The following is a 19,904-nucleotide window of genomic DNA, read 5'->3' on the forward strand; positions in this document are numbered from 1 at the left end:
CCATCCTTAGCCCTGGCCAGAGGCAAACCTGGTGCCATGTCACCCAGCCCAGCTTCTCCCTGGGGAGGGCTTCCTCCCTCCTGTCCAACCAACTGCTTTGTGAACTGGGTGCTGAACCTCCACCAGGAGGAAGAGGAGGGACAAACAGAGACTGGCTATGCAGGGACCCAGGAGTGGGATGCAGGACTGGGAGAGGGACAGTCTGGGGGAAACGTTTTTCCCTCTTGGAAATATAATTTTGAGGCTGGATGATTGCATCCTGTAGGTGAAGCTCTGAGTCATTCAGAATTTAACTCACCTTTTGCAAACCAACCACAGAGCTGCTTGGTAAGAGCTTTATTGGGCAAAGCTGGCTTCAGCAGGAGAGGAAGCAAATCCCACCCATTCCCAGGGAAAAGGCCTCTCTGGGCCTTGTTCACCTTCCAGCAGGAGTCTCGTGGTGCACGGGGTTTGCAGCCTGGTTCTGTGGGCCCAGCAAAACCTCCCTGTGTGCAGGCAGGGAGCAGGGGCCCAGCTGGATCTGCCAGCACCCCTGTGCTGTCAGGACTCTTGAGGCAGGGCATGAAGGAGGGCTCAGACTCGCAGGGTTCAGGCACCCCACCTCCTGGCCTCCCTCAGCCCCAGTGCCGGAGTTTAGCTCGGCTCTCCTTGGAGTGGCCCTCGGGCGTTGGCGCTGCCACGGAGAGGAGGTTCTCGGGCTCCAGGACGAACATGCCATACAGGTTCCAGAGCAGCATGGCCAGGAGTGGCAGGAAGGTCATGCTGAAGCCAAAGACACGGAAGGAGCGGCCGATGGCGTAGGACATCCAGAAAATCAACCTGGAGAAGGCAGAGGGTGCGGGCTCAGCCAAGGTGATGCTATGGGGCTGGCACTCTGGTTCTGAGCAGTGAGGATCACAGAATCACAGAATCTCCAGGTTGGAAGAGACCTTTAAGATCACCAAGTCCAACCCATGTTCTAACACCTCAACTAGATCATGGCACCAAGTGCCACATCCAGTCTTTTTTAAACACATCCAGGGATGGTGACTCCACCACCTCCCTGGGCAGATGATTCCAGTATTTGACCACTCTTTCTGTGAAAAACTTCCTCCTTAAGTCTAGCCTGTATCTCCCTTGGTGCAGCTTGAGACTGTGTCCTCTTGTTCTATCTGTTGTTGCCCGGAGAAAGAGACCAACCCCCAGCTCACCACAGGCACCCTTCAGGAAGTTGAAGAGAGTGATAAGGCCACCTCTGAGTCTCCTTTTCTCCAGGCTAAACAATCCCAGCTCCCTCAGTCCTTCCTCATATGGCTTGTGCTCCAAGCCCCTCATCAGCCTCGTTGCTCTTCTTTAGACACGCTCAAGCATCTCAAGGTCCCTCCTAAACTGAGGGGCCCAGAACTGGACACAGTACTCAAGGTGTGGCCTCACCAGTGCCGAGTACAGGTTTCCCAGGCATGGCTGCTGTAGGAAGAGGAGCCCTTCCTGGCTCTGGTGAGCTGCTGCCAGAGTGGGAGTTTGCTCCAAGGGATGGTGTTGGCTGGCACTGACAGAGCCCAACAGCAGCCTGGGGTGAAGGAGCCACTTACCGGGAGATGGCAAAGAGCCCTGTGAGCAGTGGGATGAGCTTGAGGAGCTCTGGTGGGAGGTAGGTGGCCAGCACGGCCATGTTGAAGAAGTAGAGGATGAAGAGGTGGACGGACTGGGAGACGTAAGTGCGGTGGATCTCCACCTCCCTGTGGAGCTCTCCAAAGGGCTCCAGGGCAGAGGAGCAGAGGCGGGAGATGCCGCTGACAATCATTCCTGAGGGACAGAGAGAGGGACTCAGTGGTGCCCAGAGGAGCCACGGTGGGGCTCGGGGAGCACCAGCAGGGGAGAAAAACTCCATCTGCTGCTCCTGGTGGGAACAACAGAACCACAAAGAGCTCAGCCCCGGCTCTGCTCCTGCAGCCCCAGGGCTCACACAGCCCGGAGCAGGAGCAAAGCGCTCATACCCACGCCCATGGCTCACCCAGCACGATGGGGAAGGTGGCAAAGGTGGCACAGCGCAACGTGTAGACCAGGCGGGCGCTGACGGTGGGCAGCAGCGGGGCATCGAAGGGCAAGAAGATGTAGGCTCCATAGATGAGGCAAGGGCAGAGCAGCAGGGCCCCTGCCACCGATGCCACGGCCTTGAGATTATCAGTGCCACAATCCCTGGCACACGGACACTGTGAGCCCTCAGCCGGGGGCTTGGCCACGCGCCCCTCAAAGCCCAGTGGGTTCCGGTAGCGCGAGGGGCCGAGGGGGAGGAAGACCTGCTTGTGGTGGAGGCTGCTGGGTCTGTCACTGCGGGGGACACTGGGGGGAACATCCCCCCTGCCCTCCTCCCGCGGCCACGGGGTCGGGTGCTGCTTCTGCTTGAAGGGGCTCTGCTCGATGCACTGCGGGTCGATGGGCACAAAGACGTGGGCTGCCATCACGGGCAGCTGGGGCACTTCCTCATCTTCGGCCTCGACTGTGGGGCAGGCGGGAACAGCTTCCTCGGGGTCTTCGTGGCCCCCCTCAGGACTTGAGCGCCTCTTTGTCTCCCCAGGCTCTGTCTGGCCCCGGGCATTGTGCTGACTCTGGTCCCATGGCAAGGTGGCATCAGGGTCCCCTGGGTGTTCATCTGGGGCTGGTGGCACCTTGTCCAGGGGCACCTTCCCCAGCTCCAGCAGAGCCACCTCCTCGGGGGGCAGCACAGGGTCTGCAGCAGCCATGAGTGTCCAGTTCCACACTGCCAGGGATGCAGCTGGGGGCTGGTAACACCGCTGCCTGCACTTGTGGTGTTCAGAGGGGACAAAGTTCCTGTCCTTTCTGCTTTCACCCTGCACCAGGAGAAAGGAGATAGATGAATTTACGTCAGAAATGAGAGGTTTGGGGTCACATGCACAGCCCCAGTTACAAAGTGGGAGCAAACTGACACCCCTGGAGCCCCCACCACCCACCCGCCCTTGCACTAGGAGGGGAAAGCAGTGCCTGGTGTCCCCATGGCAATGGGGTCAGGTACTGTCCTGGGAGGGATGAACCCTGGAGGTGCAGGTCTGGCTGCAAAACGGGGCAGCCTGGGAATTGCTTCCCCTGCTGAACAAACATCCTAGCCTGGATGATACAACTGGCTCCTCGGTGGCTTTCTCATGGGCCAGGAGCAGCCCTGGGGAGAGGTGACCTAGCTGCTTCCCAAAACCAGCCAGGTTTGCTGTCTCTGGCAGCTGAGACTGCTGTGGGGTGGGCAAAAGGGGCTGCTGGGTGCCCTTCCATGGGTGCAGGAGGCACAGGCAGAGCTCCCGTGTTGTTACCCTTTAGGGGAAGCCTGTCGCCTGTCTCCTGCAATGAACATCGCTCCTTCACTCCTCTCAGCACATTCATCCCTGCACCCTCAGGAGCCTCGGCCTGGCCACAGGCGTGGGGAAACTGAGGCACGGAGCCGCTCGGGGCTTCCTCCGAGCTCCACACACGGAAGTAGGGCTGGAGCACCTTCCTGAGCCACCCGCAGCTCCGATCGCGGACCCCAGCCCCTCTCGCAGCCCCCAGCCCCGCTCCCCCCGCGGCCGCAGCACTCACTCGGGCACAGGCGGGGGGCCATGGCGCAGCTCTGCGCGATTCCAGCGCTCTCCCGGCCGCCTCTCCGCCTCAAACCTGCCGAACCGGCTCAGGTGGGGCGGGCGGAGGGGCGGGCCCGTCCCAGCCCGGGGGGCTCGGCCGAGGGGACGGGGCGAGCCCCGGCGCTGTGCCCCGTGGCAGGCCCGGGACCCCCGGGCCGTTCTTTAACTGCCAATTTAAAGAGCTCTCTAAACACACACACACAGTTTAAAAAGGAGACGGAGAAGTCAGTCCTTGTTTGTTCTCCCAGAGCGCGAGGTGGAGTTTTCCACAAACCAAGCGCACCAGCGGTGACACGAAGTTACACTAACCCGTCTAATGCCCATGCCCACCCACCTAAAGAATATTTATGTAGCGAAACCTAACACAACGCTTGAAGCACCGAGTATTTTTATTTTATTGAGCAACTTTTATCACATGCGGCATAGTTATGTTGACAAAAGGTGCGAAGGCTCAGCTTGCAGACACCACCGGGGGAGCCGCGGCCCCACAGGACCCTCGGGACCCCCGGCACAGCGGGATCCCAGAGCAGGGAGGGATTCCTGCGCGGTTTCCCCCGCTCCCGGCCCACGGGGAGAGCTCCCCACGGGGGGAGCCAGGGAAGGAGCTCTGCTCCTTCCCAAGACCGGGGGACGCGGGGCCCGCCCTGCCCTCAGCCCGGCCGGCTGAGGCGGCCGCCGCCATGTTGCCAGCACTAAGTGCGGGCCTCTCGCGCCGCGCCGCTCTCGCGAGGCGTCCCCCGCCGCCGCCCTGCCCGCCCGGCGCGGCGCAGCGCAGCCGCGGGAAATCTCGCGAGAGCAGCGAGGGGCAGGGGGCAGCCATGGCGGCGGAGCGGGCCCGGGGGCGGCGGCGGCGGCGGCGCGGGCGGTGCTGAGGGGCCGCGGGGCCGGGCCGGGCCCGCCGCGGGCGCCATGAGCCAGGGTGGCGGGGCCGCCGGCGAGAGCGGCGAGCCGGAGGCCAAGGTGCTGCACACCAAGCGGCTGTACCGGTGAGGAGAGCGGCCGGAGGGGATGGAGTGGCCGTGAGGGGGGACGCCGGTGTGGGGAAGGGGCCGCGGCGGCTCCCGATGAGGCTGGGGAGGGCCAGCGCGGAGGGGGCCGGGGGGATACTCAGAGGGATGGGGAAGGATGGTAACGGGGTGCCCAAGGGGAGCAGAGGGAGAATGGGGCTGGGCAGGGTCTGGCGGGGACTGGGGGAGACGGGAGGGAAAGGAATTGGGGCGGGGGAGGACAAGGGTGAAGGAGCTGGAGGGATGCAGGGAATATGGAAGGAAAGGAGGTGGGGGAGTTGTCAGGGGGGACTGGGGAAGGAGATGGTGGAATTGAGGTAACAGCAGGGATGGACGGGGTGATGGGGGTCTTGAATCCAGGGGAGACTCGGGCGGAGGGGGTTGGAGGGATGTTCAGAGAAGATGGGGAAAGGAGGTGATGGAATTTAGGGAAGATTGAAGCGAAGTTGTGGGGAAATGCAGGGAAAGGATGCAGTGCAAAGGGAGAGGAGAAGGAGGAGGTTTAGGGAAGACCAGGGGAAGGGAATGTGGTGAAGGGAGTTGTATGAGATCCAGAGGGGACAAGCAATACGTGGAGGGGTCCCAGTGGGGAAAAGGAGCCTGGTGGCTCCAGGGCAGGTGAATCAGACCAAGGGACTGTTGGAGAACCAGGCAAGATGGGAGAATGGAGAGATGGGGGAAGGAGATAGGTGGGAGAGCAGGAAGGGGGTCGGGGTAAGGGGACACCCAGGATGATGAGTAAGGACATGGGAGGTGGAAAAAGGAGCTCTGTGGGATTCGGGGAGCATGATGGGGGCTGAAGGGAAAGGAGTTGTTGGGATGCAATGGGATAAGGGTGAGGTGTGGGGTCATCCAGGGAGAGGGTGTCCCTGGCTTTGGCAGTAGGCAGGGACTAGGTGAGAAGTGCTGGACAGGAGGGTGTGATGAGCAGGAGTGTGAGCCAGGGTGCTTTGCTGCTGTGTGGAGGGCAGGACAGCTCCAGCTGCAGATCTTCCCAGTTAAGCACTGCCTGGGACTCTGGTCCCACATTTCCACACCATGCATTGGAAATGGCATCAGAGAACAGGACTGGGGCACTCCAGATGAGCTCAGGCCCCTCTGCTCTGCTCCTGACTTGTTTTGTGAGGGCAGCCCAGAAATCATTCCCTTCTGGCTCAGGTTCCCTGTCAGTACAGCAGCTCCACAGGAGTTCCAGCAGCAGCTCTGGGTCTCAAAGATGAGCAAAGTGATGGCGACAAGAGATGAATTTTACATGGGGGTCCATTTCTTTTTGTCTGGATGACATTGGCTGTGTCCTTGCACCTCGTGGGGCCTCACTGCCCTCCTGCAGCAGGGCAGGGGTTTGCCTCCTGGCTGGCAGGATCTGTGCCCAGGAATCCCCACCAGGAACTGCAGGTTTGGGTGGTGGTTATTTATCTGTTTCCACAATGTGCTCAGTGCAAGCACGTTGGAGGGTCAGTGGGTTGGTTGATTGGTGAGAGGTCAGAAGTGGGCATCACTGGAAGTTTGGGCTGCACCATCCTGCCCGGAGCACCTCGGGCTGGGCAGCTCTGTGTGTGCTGCTGCCACGCTGAGACACCTGCAGTGACCTCCACCACGTCAGCTGGAGCAGCAGAGCGCCTGCCCAGGGAGCGTGGATGGAGAGGATGTGCAGGATGTGTGTGCTTCTGCCTGCAAAACAGAACGTGCTTTGTTGAAACCATCCTTGTCGTGGTTCAAGACCTGTTCTGCTTTGTTTTCCTGGTGCTGCTCAGCTCGTCTGTCAGGTGGAAGCTCACGTTCTGCTGCAGCCGGCAGGAGAGCGGCCTGTGGCCACACGAGGGATTGTCATCCTTGAAAGGGAGGGGTTGTTTTCTGTTTGAATATTTGTAGCAGAATAAGGTGTGTGGTTGCTCTAGAGCGTTTTTACAGCAGAAAAAGAACCACCTTCCTCCTGCAGTGACAGCTCTTCTTTAGCAGGAAGGAAGCATTGTGATTTTAGCACAGGATTTATAGTGCCTGCAGTGGCCACAAATTTCCATCTCTGTAGCTGACAGTTTTCTGAGCAGGTTCCCACCTTAAAGTCTCCTGTCAGTTCTCTGTTTCAGCCTGAAGTGGGAGTTTCCTGCCCTCAGAGCAGCCCGTTGTGTGCTGGCTGTGGCCTGAGAGCTCATGACTGTCACACTAAGTGGCGCCTTTGAGTCACAGATGCGTGAATGCCACAGTCCCAGCTCCAACCTGCCATCCCATGGGATCAGCCTGTTGTCAGCCTGTGGGAGCTGAGCTCGGGTCTCCAAGGTCCTTGGAGTGTCCTTTCAGAAATGAGGGTGCCCATTGCTGCTCACGGGGTACTCTTTGATCTTTTCCAAGTCTTCCTGGAGAGTTTCACCTTGGAATGTGGCAGTTGCATTATCATGGGTGTGCTTTTACAATGCTTGTTGTAGCGGAAGGTGACCAGGTTTATTTTACAGGTTTCTGGGTAACCATTAGCTCGTGGACTCAGTGCTGCTGTTCCTGTGTGGAGCCTGTTCCAGGCAGTGTGATTTGTGGACTGACACATGCCACAGCAGAGCTAAATGACTTGCAGGTCTTTTTCTCTTAATAATGTCTTACTCCTCAGACACTTAGTGATGTCCTAAATAAAGAAACAGAGGGGACAAATAAGTCTCCCTGCTGTCCTGCTCCATCCCAGAGTGTTAATCACATGGAGGAAAAGGGACAGATCAGTGTCTGTATGGCATTGGCCTGTTTCCACCCTGCTTGGCACCATGTGCTGTATTTGTTTCTTTTAATAGACTGGCATCTGATGTGCCTCCTTTGTGGCTCTGATATGCTGTCTGAAAGCAACGTTTAAACACAGCAGGTAGAAAAGTGAGTCCTGGGACAGGAATTGTGCTCTTAACTGCAAGGGAAAGTTCAACCCGTGGTCTTGAGCCAGTGAGGGCACAGATGCTAAAGTGCATTTCCAGCAGTGCATGGTCCATAGCACCTGTGTTGGTGTTTCCCAGCATTTCTGGAGTGAGGCTGGCTCCTGTCCCTTTTGTCCTCACTGAGTCCTCTTTCCTCAGCACCACAGATGTGGGATCTGGCAGGGAGTCGCTGGCTGTCACAGATTCTGCTTTTCTCCTGTCTCCTTCTCTTCCAGCAGCACCACAGGGCCAGTGTGGATGTGGACAAGGCAGTGTTTCAGCTGGGGCTCCCTTAGGGCTGATGAACCACATCCCAGTGTGTCAGCCTTGCTGCTCTCTGGTCATGAGCTCTGTTTCTTTACAAACACTGAAAGAACAGCAGAAATACCAAGTGTGTGCATGTGCCCATCCATGGGCTGGTGTAGAAAATTGGGTTGTGTGGCAGATGCCCTCTGGGCCACCTTGAGGGGAAGGTGATATCCTTCTGTCCCCAGAAGGAAACTTTTCTGTACTGCTCATTTGGCAGGCCACTGGGATAATTTCCCACACTGGCTGTCATGGACATGTGCGCTTGTTTCAGATGCACACAGCTGAGTTGTTGCTCACAGAATGTTATTTTATAGCTGCTTTACTGCCTATGTCAGGAATCAACAATTGTAGTTTACCTGTAGTTCTCTCTGGAATCAAATGAGCCAGCAGTTCCTCTTTCCTCTGGCCACCTTTTGCAGAGGAAGCCAGTCAGCTCCTGGTGTGCTGGAAGGGACTTTGAGAGGCACAGCTAGGGCAGCAGTCCCAGGCTGCAGTAAGGAGATGGGCATTGCCTGTGCTTTGTGGGGTTCTGTTGTGGGGAAGCTAAACTGGGGGGCTTTTTGGATTGTCCCAACCCCAATATGACCTTTCATGCATGCTGCACACTCAGTGCCTGTTACCTGTAAACCAAAATGTATTTTACTTGCTTCTTTCCTTGCTATGAGGGTATGAGGCTGTCAGAGTTTGCAAACCCCCTTCAGGCCATATGAGAAAGAGGGCAGTGAGCAGGAGGGGCTGGATGTCAAGAATGTAACAGGATTTTTTGTGTGATTCTTAACTATCTCCTTGGTTTTCTTCATGATTATTCAGTAAGAAATTAGTTCAAGTCTGTGGCACTCTGCTCTCCCAAGGCATTGCATGAGATGCTTCTATTCCCACACTTCCCTTTTCCTGTCAGTTTCTGTTGTTACTGGAAACAAATGGGATTTCTTTACCTCGAATGAGAGGCTTTCTGTGGCATAGCAGGAGATGGGACATTTTCTCTGTGACTCTGAGATGTCCTGGGGCTTTTTTCAGGGAGGTTCCTTTGGGTGTAGTGAGTTTGTGCAGAGAGATTTGCCTTGCTGGGAAGGTGCTGGCATAGGAAACTGTTGCTTACTTTGCAGTAACATCTTAGTTTTCAAGGAAGTGGTGGTGGTTTCAGCCTTCCAGAACATGGGCTTGCAGGCTTTGGTTTGGGGGTGTCCTGTGCTCCATTTATCCACCATCAAGGCAGGAGTAGCAGGCTCAGTCACTGTGTGGTGCTGTGAGTGTCATGGGGGAGTTCCAACCTGCAGGTGATGGGGATTTTGGGAGGGGGAGCAGACTGGCTGCAGCCCCTCTCTGCTCTGCTTGGCAGGAGTTTCCTCTGGTCCTGCCTTCTTTTGTGTTCACAGTGCATCATGATTGTCTTCAGCTCCTTGCTCCAGCAGCTCTTGGTGGGACAGGAATTGGAGCAAGTGAGGAGTGACAATGAGTGGGGTAGACATGAAGCTGAGGGGGAGAACAAGGACCACTGGGGTTTGGGTAGCTGATGGCTTATTGCTTAAGGAAGAGCTGGGGAAACTTAACTTCAGGAGTGGGTTTGGTGACCTTGGATACAGGTGGAGCAAAGGCAGAGGCTGGAGGTGACCTCTTGTGCAGGAAGGGTTGACAGTTATTGTTCTTTATTGAGCTGTCCCTGAGCTATTGATGAGCTTCAGCACTAATGGAGCTGAAAGTCCCTGGGTTTGTTTCACTGCAGCGTTCAGAATTGTGGTGTGATTTGTTCACAGCTACAAACCTTTGAGTGCTTGAGGTTTACACACAGTGTGGGATTCTTCCTGCAGGAGGAGGGTCTTGGGCAATGATTCACCAAAGTACTTTTTTGCATGGCTCAGAGGTTTGGAGGTTGCTTGCTCTGCCTTTTGGCTGGCTTTCAGGGGAGAAAACCTTGGAACAAATTTCCTCTTTTAGGCTGGGTTTGAATATCTCTTACCTGTCACTGAGGGAATTTTAGGGGTTCAACCAGTGAATCCCTGTAACAAAGATGGGGAGGTTTTGGCAAATGAGAGACTTGTGTTGCCTTCTTTTGTCGGCAGATTGGTAAGAAAACAGGAGTTGGTGGAGGTTTGAATCTTACACCATTAAAACTTACCCCATCAAAACAGTAGTTTTTAGAATTCAATCAAATTTTTTTAATCACAGAGTTTAAGACATTTAAATTAATCTGAATGTAGGTATAGCAGGTTTAATTGCTGAGATTGCCAACGTGTCCAGAGACATTCCTGGTTTTGCTGCTGTAGAAATAATTGACATACTTGATCAGGCAGGAAGCGGTAAGTGGTGATTAAACCACTGTCCTGCAGAAAAATGTGTGTAACTCTGCTTTTTCCTGCAGTGATCCCGGGTGACATTCTCTCCATAAACTCTTGGTTCTGTGTTCTCATGCAGGGCAGTGGTTGAGGCCGTGCACCGGCTGGATCTCATCCTTGGCAATAAGGCAGCTTATCAGGATGTGTTCAAGCCAGAGAACATCAGCTTGAGGAACAAGTAAGTTGGGCAGCATTATTGTGTTTTGTGTTTGGCTGGGGAAAATCCGTGTGAAGCAACACGTGGAGCTATTGAATCTGCAGTTTTAATGTTTGGTTTGTAGTGCACTTGTTGACCTGGGATCCTTCCAGGTTTTGGAAGCAGAAGCTGGATTTCAGACCTGTATTGGAGCAATGCAATCCATGGCTTTCCTGGATTGTCTTTGTGCTGGCCAATTCTTTCCTTGTAATAAAAACTGTGGGGCAGAACTTTCTTACAAGTGTGTAAAATCTTTTATCAGGGGTTGGGGTTGCTGAGCAAGGAGGATTATTCTTACTATTTTTTTAAGCTGCCAAGCCAATTCTTGTCATTACTGCACTTCAGGAAGTCACTGATGGCCAGCTGAGCCCAAAGGGCACTGCTTTAAGTATGTGGCTTTTCCTGGTGCTTGTGTGGGAGTGATCCAGGCTGTACCATCACCAGATGGCCTGGCTCAGGGTTGTAATGGATTCAGATTTTCCTCTTCTGTGCTTCTGTAGTGGCAGCTGTGTTTGAGGCTGCAGGAACTCACTGAGAATGCTCTGCTCTCTGTCCCAGGCTGCGGGAGCTGTGTGTGAAGCTGATGTTCCTGCATCCAGTGGATTATGGAAGAAAAGCAGAAGAACTGCTCTGGAGAAAGGTTTACTATGAAGTTATCCAGCTCATTAAAACAAATAAAAAGGCAGGTATCTATGGCTCTGGCATGAGAAGGTCTCTAGCTGTGCAGTGGATGAGGCAAAGTGTAAAGCTTCATTTGCTTGGAGAATCTGTGGTCTGAGCCCAGGGTGGGGAGCTGGGCACTCTCAAATTCCTGTGGAGCTGCCCTGTGCCTTTGTCTGGCAGTGGGCAGTTGAGCACTAACGTGCTGTTGAGAGACCTGCCATTGCAGAGGGCATTCCAACAGAATTTGCTGATTTTTTTGTGTTCCCCTCTTCATAAGACAGATCTCTCCAGGTAGAGTGATTGTTTTAAGAGGTTTTATCAGTGCTGATTGTTTTTATAAGAGTTGATCACTGGAAGATCCTCAGTGCTCTCTGATGCCATGAGCTCTCCTGGCTTTCCAGAGATCTGGATGCATTTAAGGTGCTCTAACTAGATACTTTGATTTTATTTATTTGTTTTTACAAGTATTTCTCCTTGATGTTGACTCTTAGTAAATACTACTAGGGGGTACACTGTTGAGCAGGAGGAGGTACAGAGCTGTGCAAAACCAGTTACAGCTGAGCTACCACTGTCTTGCTTCACACTCAGTAGAGCTAAGCCTAAACTGTGCCCTGGGCTGCATTAACATGCTCCTTTTCCTTCTCCAGCACATCCACAGCCGCAGCACCCTGGAGTGTGCCTACAGGACTCACCTGGTGGCTGGCATAGGATTCTACCAGCACCTCCTGCTCTACATCCAGTCCCATTACCAGCTGGAGTTGCAGTGCTGCATCGACTGGACACACGTGACAGACCCTCTCATAGGTTTGTGCTCAGGGTGTTTGGTTCATGGGCAAGGCTGAATCCCCCACAGGTGACTTCCCCTTGCACTAGTCCATCTTTGTTTCAGCATTCAAGAAACAGACTGTCCTGCTTTCTTTTCCGTGGCACTTTTTTGTTTTTAATAATACTAAATTAGAGAAGGAAAAAGAGTTTATAATAGAAAGAAAACAGTGTGAGAAAATTCTTTAGTAAAAGTGTCTGGTGATGGCAGATTTTTATGGAAAACTGAAGAGCACTGCTGGCTGTATAGAATGTTTTTAAAAGCTTAGTTAAAGCAGTCAAACAGGGGAATAGGTTATTGAAATCAACAGGTTTCTGTCAGTACATCACTAGATGAAAGACTCTTCCTCTTTTGGTGCCTCTTCTGTCTGTGCTCTCTTCACTGTGTGGCTTCTGAATCTTGGACTGAGAGCACATAGTTCATATTGGCTGGCCCTGTGACCTCTGCATGGCCTTAGGTGCAATAAAATCTGAGGTATTGTACCTGTTAGAGGAGGAAGAATAAAAGTATTTACAGTCTGAAACAGCTCAGCACTGCCTGTGCACTCACATCCTAGATTGTCTTGCAATGGTCTGTTCTGGTTTGCCTGGGGTTGTACTCAGTGGCCTCAGGGTACATGTTTCTGTTGTGGGGGTGTCCAGGTGAGGAATGGAGCCTTTGTTTTGTGAGCTGTATTAGCAAAGGTTTAACTGATGTGCTTAAAGTTGGCAGGTGATGGGGCAGCAGCACCTGGCTAAGGGAAGTTAGTGTGACTTCAGCAAAAGAAAGGTTTAACTTGCTGGGATCCTACTCTGCTGGCTGAGCTGTGGCCTGGATGTGCACTGCCCAGGAACTGAGTCATGTCTGATGACTTCAGTTAGTTCAGACCAGCAGGCTGCAGCCTTCCTCTGTTGCTCTTGACACTTTCCACTGCCTGAATTGCTTTTTTTATAAGTTTACTATAGAATAGACAAGATTATTTCAGTGAGAGGGGACCTGTGATTGTCCAGTCCAACTGCCTGAGCAATTCAGGGCTGACCAGGAGTTAAAACATCTTGTCAAGGTCATTGTCCAAATGCCTCTTAAAACACTGACGTGTCTGGGGCAGTGACCAGCTCTGTAGGAAACCCATTCCAGGGTGTGGCCACCTTCCTTCCCACAAGAGGCTTCCTTGTGTCCATTCTAAACCTCCTTTGGTGCATCTTTGAACCATTTCCATGTGTCCTATCACTCAATGCCTTGAGGAGACCATCACATTCCCCTCCTCAGGAAGCTGCAGAGAGCAGTGAGGTATCCCCCAGCCTCCTTTTCTCCAACTTGGACAAGCCTGAAGTCTGTGGCCTCTCTCCCCAGGCTGTGCCTTCCAGCCCTGTCACCAGCTCAGTTGCCCTTTTGAACCCACTGCAAAGGCATTGCTGTCCAGAGGCAGTTCTCCCTAACTGACTCTGGCTGCCCTGCCTACAGCACAGATTTCTGTCCTAGTTTTTCCTTGTTTAACTTCTTCCCTTTTTGGCTGGTCAGTACTAAGTCTACATCTGGGTCCTGAGACAATGAGTTTGTTTCTGTCTTCATTGTTGGAGAGGGTCTGTCCCCATTGTGTGTTGGTGCCCAGTGCCAGTGCTCAGTTTATTCTGGCTTCCAGGGGTGTGTGTGCCTGCTCCCATGAAGGCCTCATTAGCCATGCTAATGAATTCTGAACAAGTATTACTTGTGTTCAGTGCTGTGTTAATGTGATCACACGATCATATAGACAGGAATTGGCCTTTGTCCTCTCACATGAGGGCAGATGAAGCCAGGTCTTTGTGGCAGACCTTACAGACAAGGTGACAGTCATTTATTTCAGTGACTGTTGGAAGGGAATCCAGGGGGGGTGGATGAACAGCAGAGTCTGGAAGTATTTTTCTGCATTTATTTTCCACATTTTGACAAAGAGTGACCCGGTGCTGCTCTACAAGATGGCACAGCTGGCAGTGAGGTCTGACCATGGGGGATTTGCTTTGGGTGTCTTGGGCAGAGGCATGGGTGCCTTTGGTGTCTTTCCACCCAGTGCTCTGAGTGATTCTGTGTTTGCTTGTAGGCTGCAAGAAACCTGTGTCTGCATCAGAGAAGGAGATGGAGTGGGCACAGATGGCCTGTCACCGATGTCTGGTTTATCTGGGAGATCTAGGTAAGGACAAGATCTCAGGGCAGCCTTAAAAATGGCAAAAAGATGCTGCCTGTACCCACCAAGTGAGGCTGTTGCTGTTGGGCACAGCCAAGGTTATTGCAGATTGTGTTTCCTGACACCTTTGTCACAGGCTGGGATGAGCTGAAATCCTCATGGCTGAACTGCTGCAAGTTGCAGGAGCTTTGTATTTGGTCAGGTAGATGAGGAATTCTCATGCTGCTGTAGCCATGACTGTGAGAGTGGAAGCCTTGGCTTTTATTTACATTGTTTTGACAGTATGAGGGATCAAAGAGAATTCAGTTCAGACAGCTTGGGACTTAAAAAGCCACTTCCATCAGCACCAATGGGACTGAAAATCAGATTTAGGCAATATTTTGCATCACTCCAGAGTTTTGCCTCTGCAAAACCCCAGTGTCATTGTGCTTGGCTGTGTGGCATCCTTTTTATAGCAGGCATGACTGTCCTACAGTCACGACCTCCTGAAGTGTGTGGTAAGTGTGTCAGCTTCTTGATAGTGAACATGTGGGAGTAAAGGCAGGGAGAAAGCAGCTGTGTGGAGAGCAGCTCTTGGAAGTGTGCTGCAGGTACATGTGTCTGACACTGCTGCCTCCAAGCTGGTGAAAGCTTTTTGGCATTAGTGTTGCATATGAATCAGCCTAAGAATGGCATTGCAAATAAATGTCTTGAGGGGGTAGTAGGAATGACTTACCTGAGTGGTGGGAGAGAAATGTGCTCACCTTTTCACAGTGCTGTCACCTAAGGTTTCCAAAATACCTACATTTGTCAAAAAAAAAAAAAAAAAGAAAAAGAGGGAGAAAATAAATGAATAAAGTTCAGTCTAGCCACAGTGAAGTATTTCATTAAGTCAGCTGACTTGATTTCACACCCTGCTGTTCTAGAATATAGTCTGAGGTACAGGAAAATGAAACACAACTCTGAGTTACTTCAAGGATAGATGACTCAGCACTTAACACATGGAGCAGAAGAACATTTTCCTTTTGTTCATGTGATGCTGCAAGAGTGGCAGGCTCTGCCCTTGGCTGGAAAGGGCAGGAGTTGTGGTGTGAGCAGGTGAAAGAAAAGTGGTTCAGACAGGCCTGGCAAACCCCGCGTGTTGCAGTGTTTGCCAAGAGCAGTTCTTTGGTGGATTTGTTCACTTGGCCAGTATTTCAAGTTTTGTGGTGTTGCTAATAGGGAAGCTGTGCTGCTCTGCAGCTGATGCTGCCTTTGGGTTTGTGATGCATGCTGTGTGGTTTCCTTTCAGCTCGCTACCAGAATGAGCTGGCAGGTGTGGACACGGAGCTGCTGGCTGAGCGATTTTACTATCAAGCCCTTTCTGTTGCACCACAAGTTGGTGAGTGACTTGCCATGAATTTATAGTTGTTAAAATCATGTTGCTGCAACGTAAGAACAATGTAGTGCTATACTGGTTAGGTTTGTATCCTGCAGCTGCAATTTTATCCTCTGGTTAAAGTTGCTTCCTTCGAGAACTTCTTTTGCTGGGATTTTAGATATTTTATTGGATTTTCTCTGTCTCTCCTGGGAGGTTTTCACGTGATTTTTCTTTTGAGGAGTTAAAGCCAGGGTGCTCTTTGCCAGTGACCTCACCATACTCATCTGAGAACCTCTGAGAAGCTCAGACTTCTCTGACTGTGGTGATGCTGTACCTCTGGGCTAAGCACAGCTCCAGCTCTCCAATGCCAGGAGCAGAGCATTATCAGTCACCTTCCCCTTTTACCCTTAAAAAAAAAATCTCATGTGCTGCTTCCTCCTTTAAAAGTGCCTCCTTCTGGGAGCACATCAGTAGAGTGTGTGTCATACCTTAAAATGTATGATTCCAGCCAGTTGTCTTCTACATGCTATCTTTGCAGAGTTCTCACTGAACTGTTTGAAAGGCTGTTCCCAAATAAAAGTGGCAAAAGTTTCTGCACCACAGGAGCTGCAATAGAGTTCTCAGATGCTGATAAGGTGATGTCTGTGTCAGGAAATATGGAGTCAAGGCCACACCACTGTTAATACAAAGGAGAAGGCATTGTTTGCTCTTCTCTCTTACACAGATGATTGGCACAAGGTGGGGAGGATCTAAAAGCTCTGTAAAATGGAAAACAGACCCTGGATGGTGGAAGGATTGAGTAGTCCAGACCTTTGTACTACAGCTTTACTACTCTTTGTGTCTCCTGGCTTCCCTCTTGTGTGGAAATGTAGTGAAAGGGAAAGGATCTACTTTCTAGCCAGGGCCATTGGAGAATTCCAAGTAAATTCCATTGCCCCTCTCCTTCCTGACAGGAATGCCCTTCAACCAGCTGGGGACATTGGCAGGGAGCAAGTACTACAATGTGGAAGCAACCTACTGCTACTTACGCTGGTGAGTTCCTGCAGATCTGCATGTCCTGAGCAGGGAGGCCATGCACTGCTGCTGTGGCTGCCAGATCCTCTCCTCCTTACTTTGAACTTGGCATTGAAATGAATTTCAGTGGAAGGGAAAGAGATGAGTTTGTTTTGCCCTTGAGTAGGACTGGTAATAATGAGAGCGAGCCTCGGTCAACCCAAACCCCAATTAGTAACCCATTGTGCTGGTTACTAATCACCTGTGCAGGGCTTTGCCTAAGCAAAGAGAGCCAGGCTGGAAGTGGGTTGGAGGTGCTGAGGGAAGCACCCTGTGGTGTGAACTGGGTGGAATTCCTGGCTTGAAGGCACTGATTTGAGAATATGTGTAAGCAGGGCAGGTGGAAATTGTGAGGCAACTGAAGTGCAGTTGGCAGCCACTGGTGGGAGTTTAGTTGCCCAGCATGTTCAGACAGCAGCACTGGGTTCCTGTGCTCACCTGAATAACTTGCTAGTGAGTTAAAGCCCTGAAGTGTGAGCAGCCTTGTGGAGAAGTAACTTTGGCTGTGTTGTTTTGGTGCTTTAGCATCCAGTCTGAAGTGTCCTTCGAAGGTGCCTACGGGAACCTGAAGAGGCTGTATGACAAAGCAGCCAAGATGTATCATCAGCTGAAGAAATGTGAGACAAGGAAGTTGTCCCCAAGCAAGAAACGGTAAGAAGGGAAGGAAAAGGAGAGTTACAGGCTGAGAGTTTGCAGTGTATCCTCTGGGTTGAGAGTAATGTCTTTGTGGGAGGTGGAGCTGGTAGATGGCCATTTCAGCATGGTAGCTGTTCCCAAATTTTGAGAGCCCCACTCTAGATCACAGTCTTGCTGTCTTGGGTCATAATTTCAGGAGAAAAGCTAAATGCTGGCCAGGTGTAGAGTTTGCATTGAGAGATTTTCTCACTTTTCCCTGGAGTTGGGGACTGTTCATGAGGGTTGGGGCATATTGGTGAAAGTTGGCAGTGAATAAACTGTTGTCTTTCTCTCCAGTTTCCTCAGAATGGACTTTTCAGTTAAGACCTGACTTAGCTGTAATAGAGCTCTGTCAGCCCAGCCCATGTCTGCTTTACAGTGTTTTCTCCTCTATCTTTTTAGAGGAAAAGACATTAAGAGGTTGCTGGTGAGCTTCATGTACCTGCAGAGTCTTTTGCAGCCAAAGAGCAGGTAAGGTTATGCTAGATTCTATCTTCTATTGACAGCTGCCAGCAGCAGGCACTCAGAATTGGAAAGGATGGTTTCCTGTAGGATAACAGTGCCTGTGCTGAGGCTTTCTGCCAAAAGGCCTGAGACTTTGGACTATCCATGCATGGAGCATGAAGATTGTATTTCCAGGGGAGGCTGAAATACCAAAGGGTTAAATCCTTGGTGACTTGTCTAAATCAAGCCAGCCTGAGTATGTGCTGAGCTCTGGGCCTTGCAGCTGTCTCTGTGCTGTGCCTTTGGTGTTTGCTTACCCCATGCAGTCATCAGATGCTTTTTCCTGCCAAGCCCTGGATTCAGGCTGATGGGACAGCAAAGAGTTGCTGTCCACACTTGTGTGGGGCTGTTCACTGCACTTGGAAGTCTGTAACCAAGCACCTTGTTTAAGAAACACCAAAACCTGGTTGTGTTTGAATAAATGGGAAGCTTTGTATAGCTGTGTGATTTTGGGCTTTTAGATTTTTTAATTGGATTTTCTCTGTCTCTGCTGGGAGGTTTTCAGGGGATGTTAAATAAACCTCTTACTGCTTGAAACAGAACAGGTGTTTTAAAGGGCTTAGCTACAAGCTGCAGTTAAATTCATTGTGGAGTGGTTTAGGTTGGAAGGGACCTTTTGGGGGCCTGGTACTTCCCCAAAGTAGTGTTCACTGTGAAAGCAGATGCAGATGTGAAGTTGGATGAGCTTGCTCAAAGTCTCATCACACTGAGTTTTGACTGGATCCAAGGACAGAAATCCCACACATTTCTGGTCTCCTTTCCAGTGTTTGACCACCTTCAACATAGAATTTTTTTCTCCTTGCATCTAATCTCATTTTTCTTTTCTGTAGTGTGTACCCATAATTTCTCTTCTGTTTGCTCTGCACCACTAAGGAGAGTCTTATTCAGTCCTCTGTAATCAACTGTTTGGCATCTGGAAACAGAAGACACCCCCCATGCCTTCTGTCTGTCATGCTGAACAAACTCGATTCTCTTTGCCTCTTCTCCTATGTCATGTTCTCTGTTCCTCTGCTGGACTAAATCCAGTTTGTTTTTGTTTGGTGTTTTTTTTTGTCCTGTGGACCCAAAGACCAGATTCAGTGCTCCAGATGCCACCTTGTGAGTGCTGGAGAGGGAGAGCACATCCTCAGCCTGCTGGCTCTGCCCTTGTTCATGCAGCCCAGTAGGGACTGACTTTCCAACACTGCCTTATACTGAGGTGGAACTACAAGGCTCCTCTGATATCCACTCAGCATGTATTTAGAACATAAGAAATTTGGGAATTACTTCAACTTCCCAAGCACACTTTCCCCTGAAAAGGCTTTGCTGGAAATTTCACAAGCAGGTCTGTTTTGTAACTAGGAGGCTCCCATTGCCCATTGGATTGATCTCATGGATGCTTCCTTTGAAGGACTGAATAGCTGTGGAGGATTCTGGAATATTCTGGGCTGCAGGAGAGACATAGGAGGTGGAAAAACTGAGTCCATGTGTGTGGCAGTGTAATACTTTTCACTGAGCAATGCATCTAGAACTTTTGCTCCCTTTAGCATTTAAGTGTCTTGTGTATCTTAATGGCCACTGCTGAGCTCCCAGGGGAAAATTAATCTGGTTTTTGGTGACCCATCTCTAGGTATTGTTTGTCTTTAGTTAAGCAGCTTTAAAGAGGAAAACATAATCTGATTAATGTCACTTACTTCCCTGGTGCTTCATCTTGCCTAGTGCTAAAGGACAGTTTTGGTTCAGTTTCTGGGCAGACATGCCAGGAACATGAGTCTTGAATTAATAATTCTAATTTATTTTTCACTCTTTTTAAGCTCTTTGGATTCTGAGCTGACATCTCTCTGTCAGTCTGTGCTGGAGGATTTCAACCTGTGCTTATTCTACCTGCCCTCTCCTCCTAACCTGAGCTCAACTAGTGAAGATGAAGAGGAATATGAGAGTGGCTACTCCTTCCTCCCTGATCTGCTGATCTTTCGCATGGTGATCATCTGCCTTATGAGCGTTCACAGCCTCAAGAGGGCAGGTAACCAGAGCTTTGTTTGGAATTTCCTGGTGGGCATCCAGCAGCACAGTTAGGCTGGGGATGCTGTCTGAGGTGTAGTGCTCACCTCCTCCATCTCCCTGTGCTGTCTGCTTGCAGGTTCCAAGCAGTACAGTGCAGCCATTGCCTTCACGCTGGCTCTCTTCTCTCACCTGATAAATCACGTCAATATTCGCCTCCAGGCTGAGCTAGAAGAAGGGGAAAATCCTGTCCCAGCCTTTCAGAGTGATGGCACAGGTAAGAGAACAGAGATGGCAGCACCTGGGTCTCCCAGGTTGCCTGCCTACAGGGCTGTCTTTCCCCTTTCTCCCCTTTTTCCCCTGGACATGGGTTTGTAGTGTGTATT

General features: G+C 51.4%; 2 protein-coding genes across 2 annotated transcripts in view; one reads left to right on the forward strand and one right to left on the reverse strand.

Annotated features, from left to right (window-relative positions):
• Positions 1 to 321: 321 nt before the first annotated feature.
• On the reverse strand, positions 322 to 3,888 carry TMEM79 (transmembrane protein 79). The gene is made up of 4 exons (XM_064401432.1): positions 3,568 to 3,888; positions 1,994 to 2,831; positions 1,572 to 1,785; positions 322 to 819 (listed from the first exon to the last, which is right to left on the reverse strand). Exons 2-4 carry the CDS (start codon positions 2,721 to 2,723, stop codon positions 615 to 617), a joined length of 1,149 nt encoding a protein of 382 aa, XP_064257502.1. The 5' UTR covers positions 2,724 to 2,831; positions 3,568 to 3,888; the 3' UTR covers positions 322 to 614.
• A 531-nt stretch (positions 3,889 to 4,419) lies between these two features.
• SMG5 (SMG5 nonsense mediated mRNA decay factor) overlaps positions 4,420 to 19,904 on the forward strand; it is a 29,005-nt gene continuing 13,520 nt past the window's right edge. The window contains exons 1-11 of the mRNA XM_064401431.1: positions 4,420 to 4,594; positions 10,225 to 10,323; positions 10,900 to 11,023; positions 11,652 to 11,808; positions 13,884 to 13,973; positions 15,238 to 15,327; positions 16,260 to 16,338; positions 16,885 to 17,010; positions 17,437 to 17,505; positions 19,332 to 19,540; positions 19,658 to 19,795. Of these exons, the coding sequence (XP_064257501.1) occupies positions 4,518 to 4,594; positions 10,225 to 10,323; positions 10,900 to 11,023; positions 11,652 to 11,808; positions 13,884 to 13,973; positions 15,238 to 15,327; positions 16,260 to 16,338; positions 16,885 to 17,010; positions 17,437 to 17,505; positions 19,332 to 19,540; positions 19,658 to 19,795 (1,258 nt within the window). The 5' untranslated portion in view covers positions 4,420 to 4,517. The remainder of the gene's footprint in view (positions 4,595 to 10,224; positions 10,324 to 10,899; positions 11,024 to 11,651; positions 11,809 to 13,883; positions 13,974 to 15,237; positions 15,328 to 16,259; positions 16,339 to 16,884; positions 17,011 to 17,436; positions 17,506 to 19,331; positions 19,541 to 19,657; positions 19,796 to 19,904) is intronic.

This window comes from Passer domesticus, chromosome 32 (assembly GCF_036417665.1).
Source record: "Passer domesticus isolate bPasDom1 chromosome 32, bPasDom1.hap1, whole genome shotgun sequence".
NCBI lineage: Eukaryota > Metazoa > Chordata > Aves > Passeriformes > Passeridae > Passer > Passer domesticus.

Bases quoted from the DNA above. Each gene is read 5' to 3' on its own strand.
- TMEM79 (XM_064401432.1), bottom strand. From the start codon at position 2,723: ATGGCTGCTGCAGACCCTGTGCTGCCCCCCGAGGAGGTGGCTCTGCTG. The intron at 1,786-1,993 runs GTGAGCCATGGG...TCTGTCCCTCAG, and splicing joins CACCTTCCCCATCGTGCTGG to GAATGATTGTCAGCGGCATC. The intron at 820-1,571 runs GTAAGTGGCTCC...TGCCTTCTCCAG, and splicing joins GGGCTCTTTGCCATCTCCCG to GTTGATTTTCTGGATGTCCT.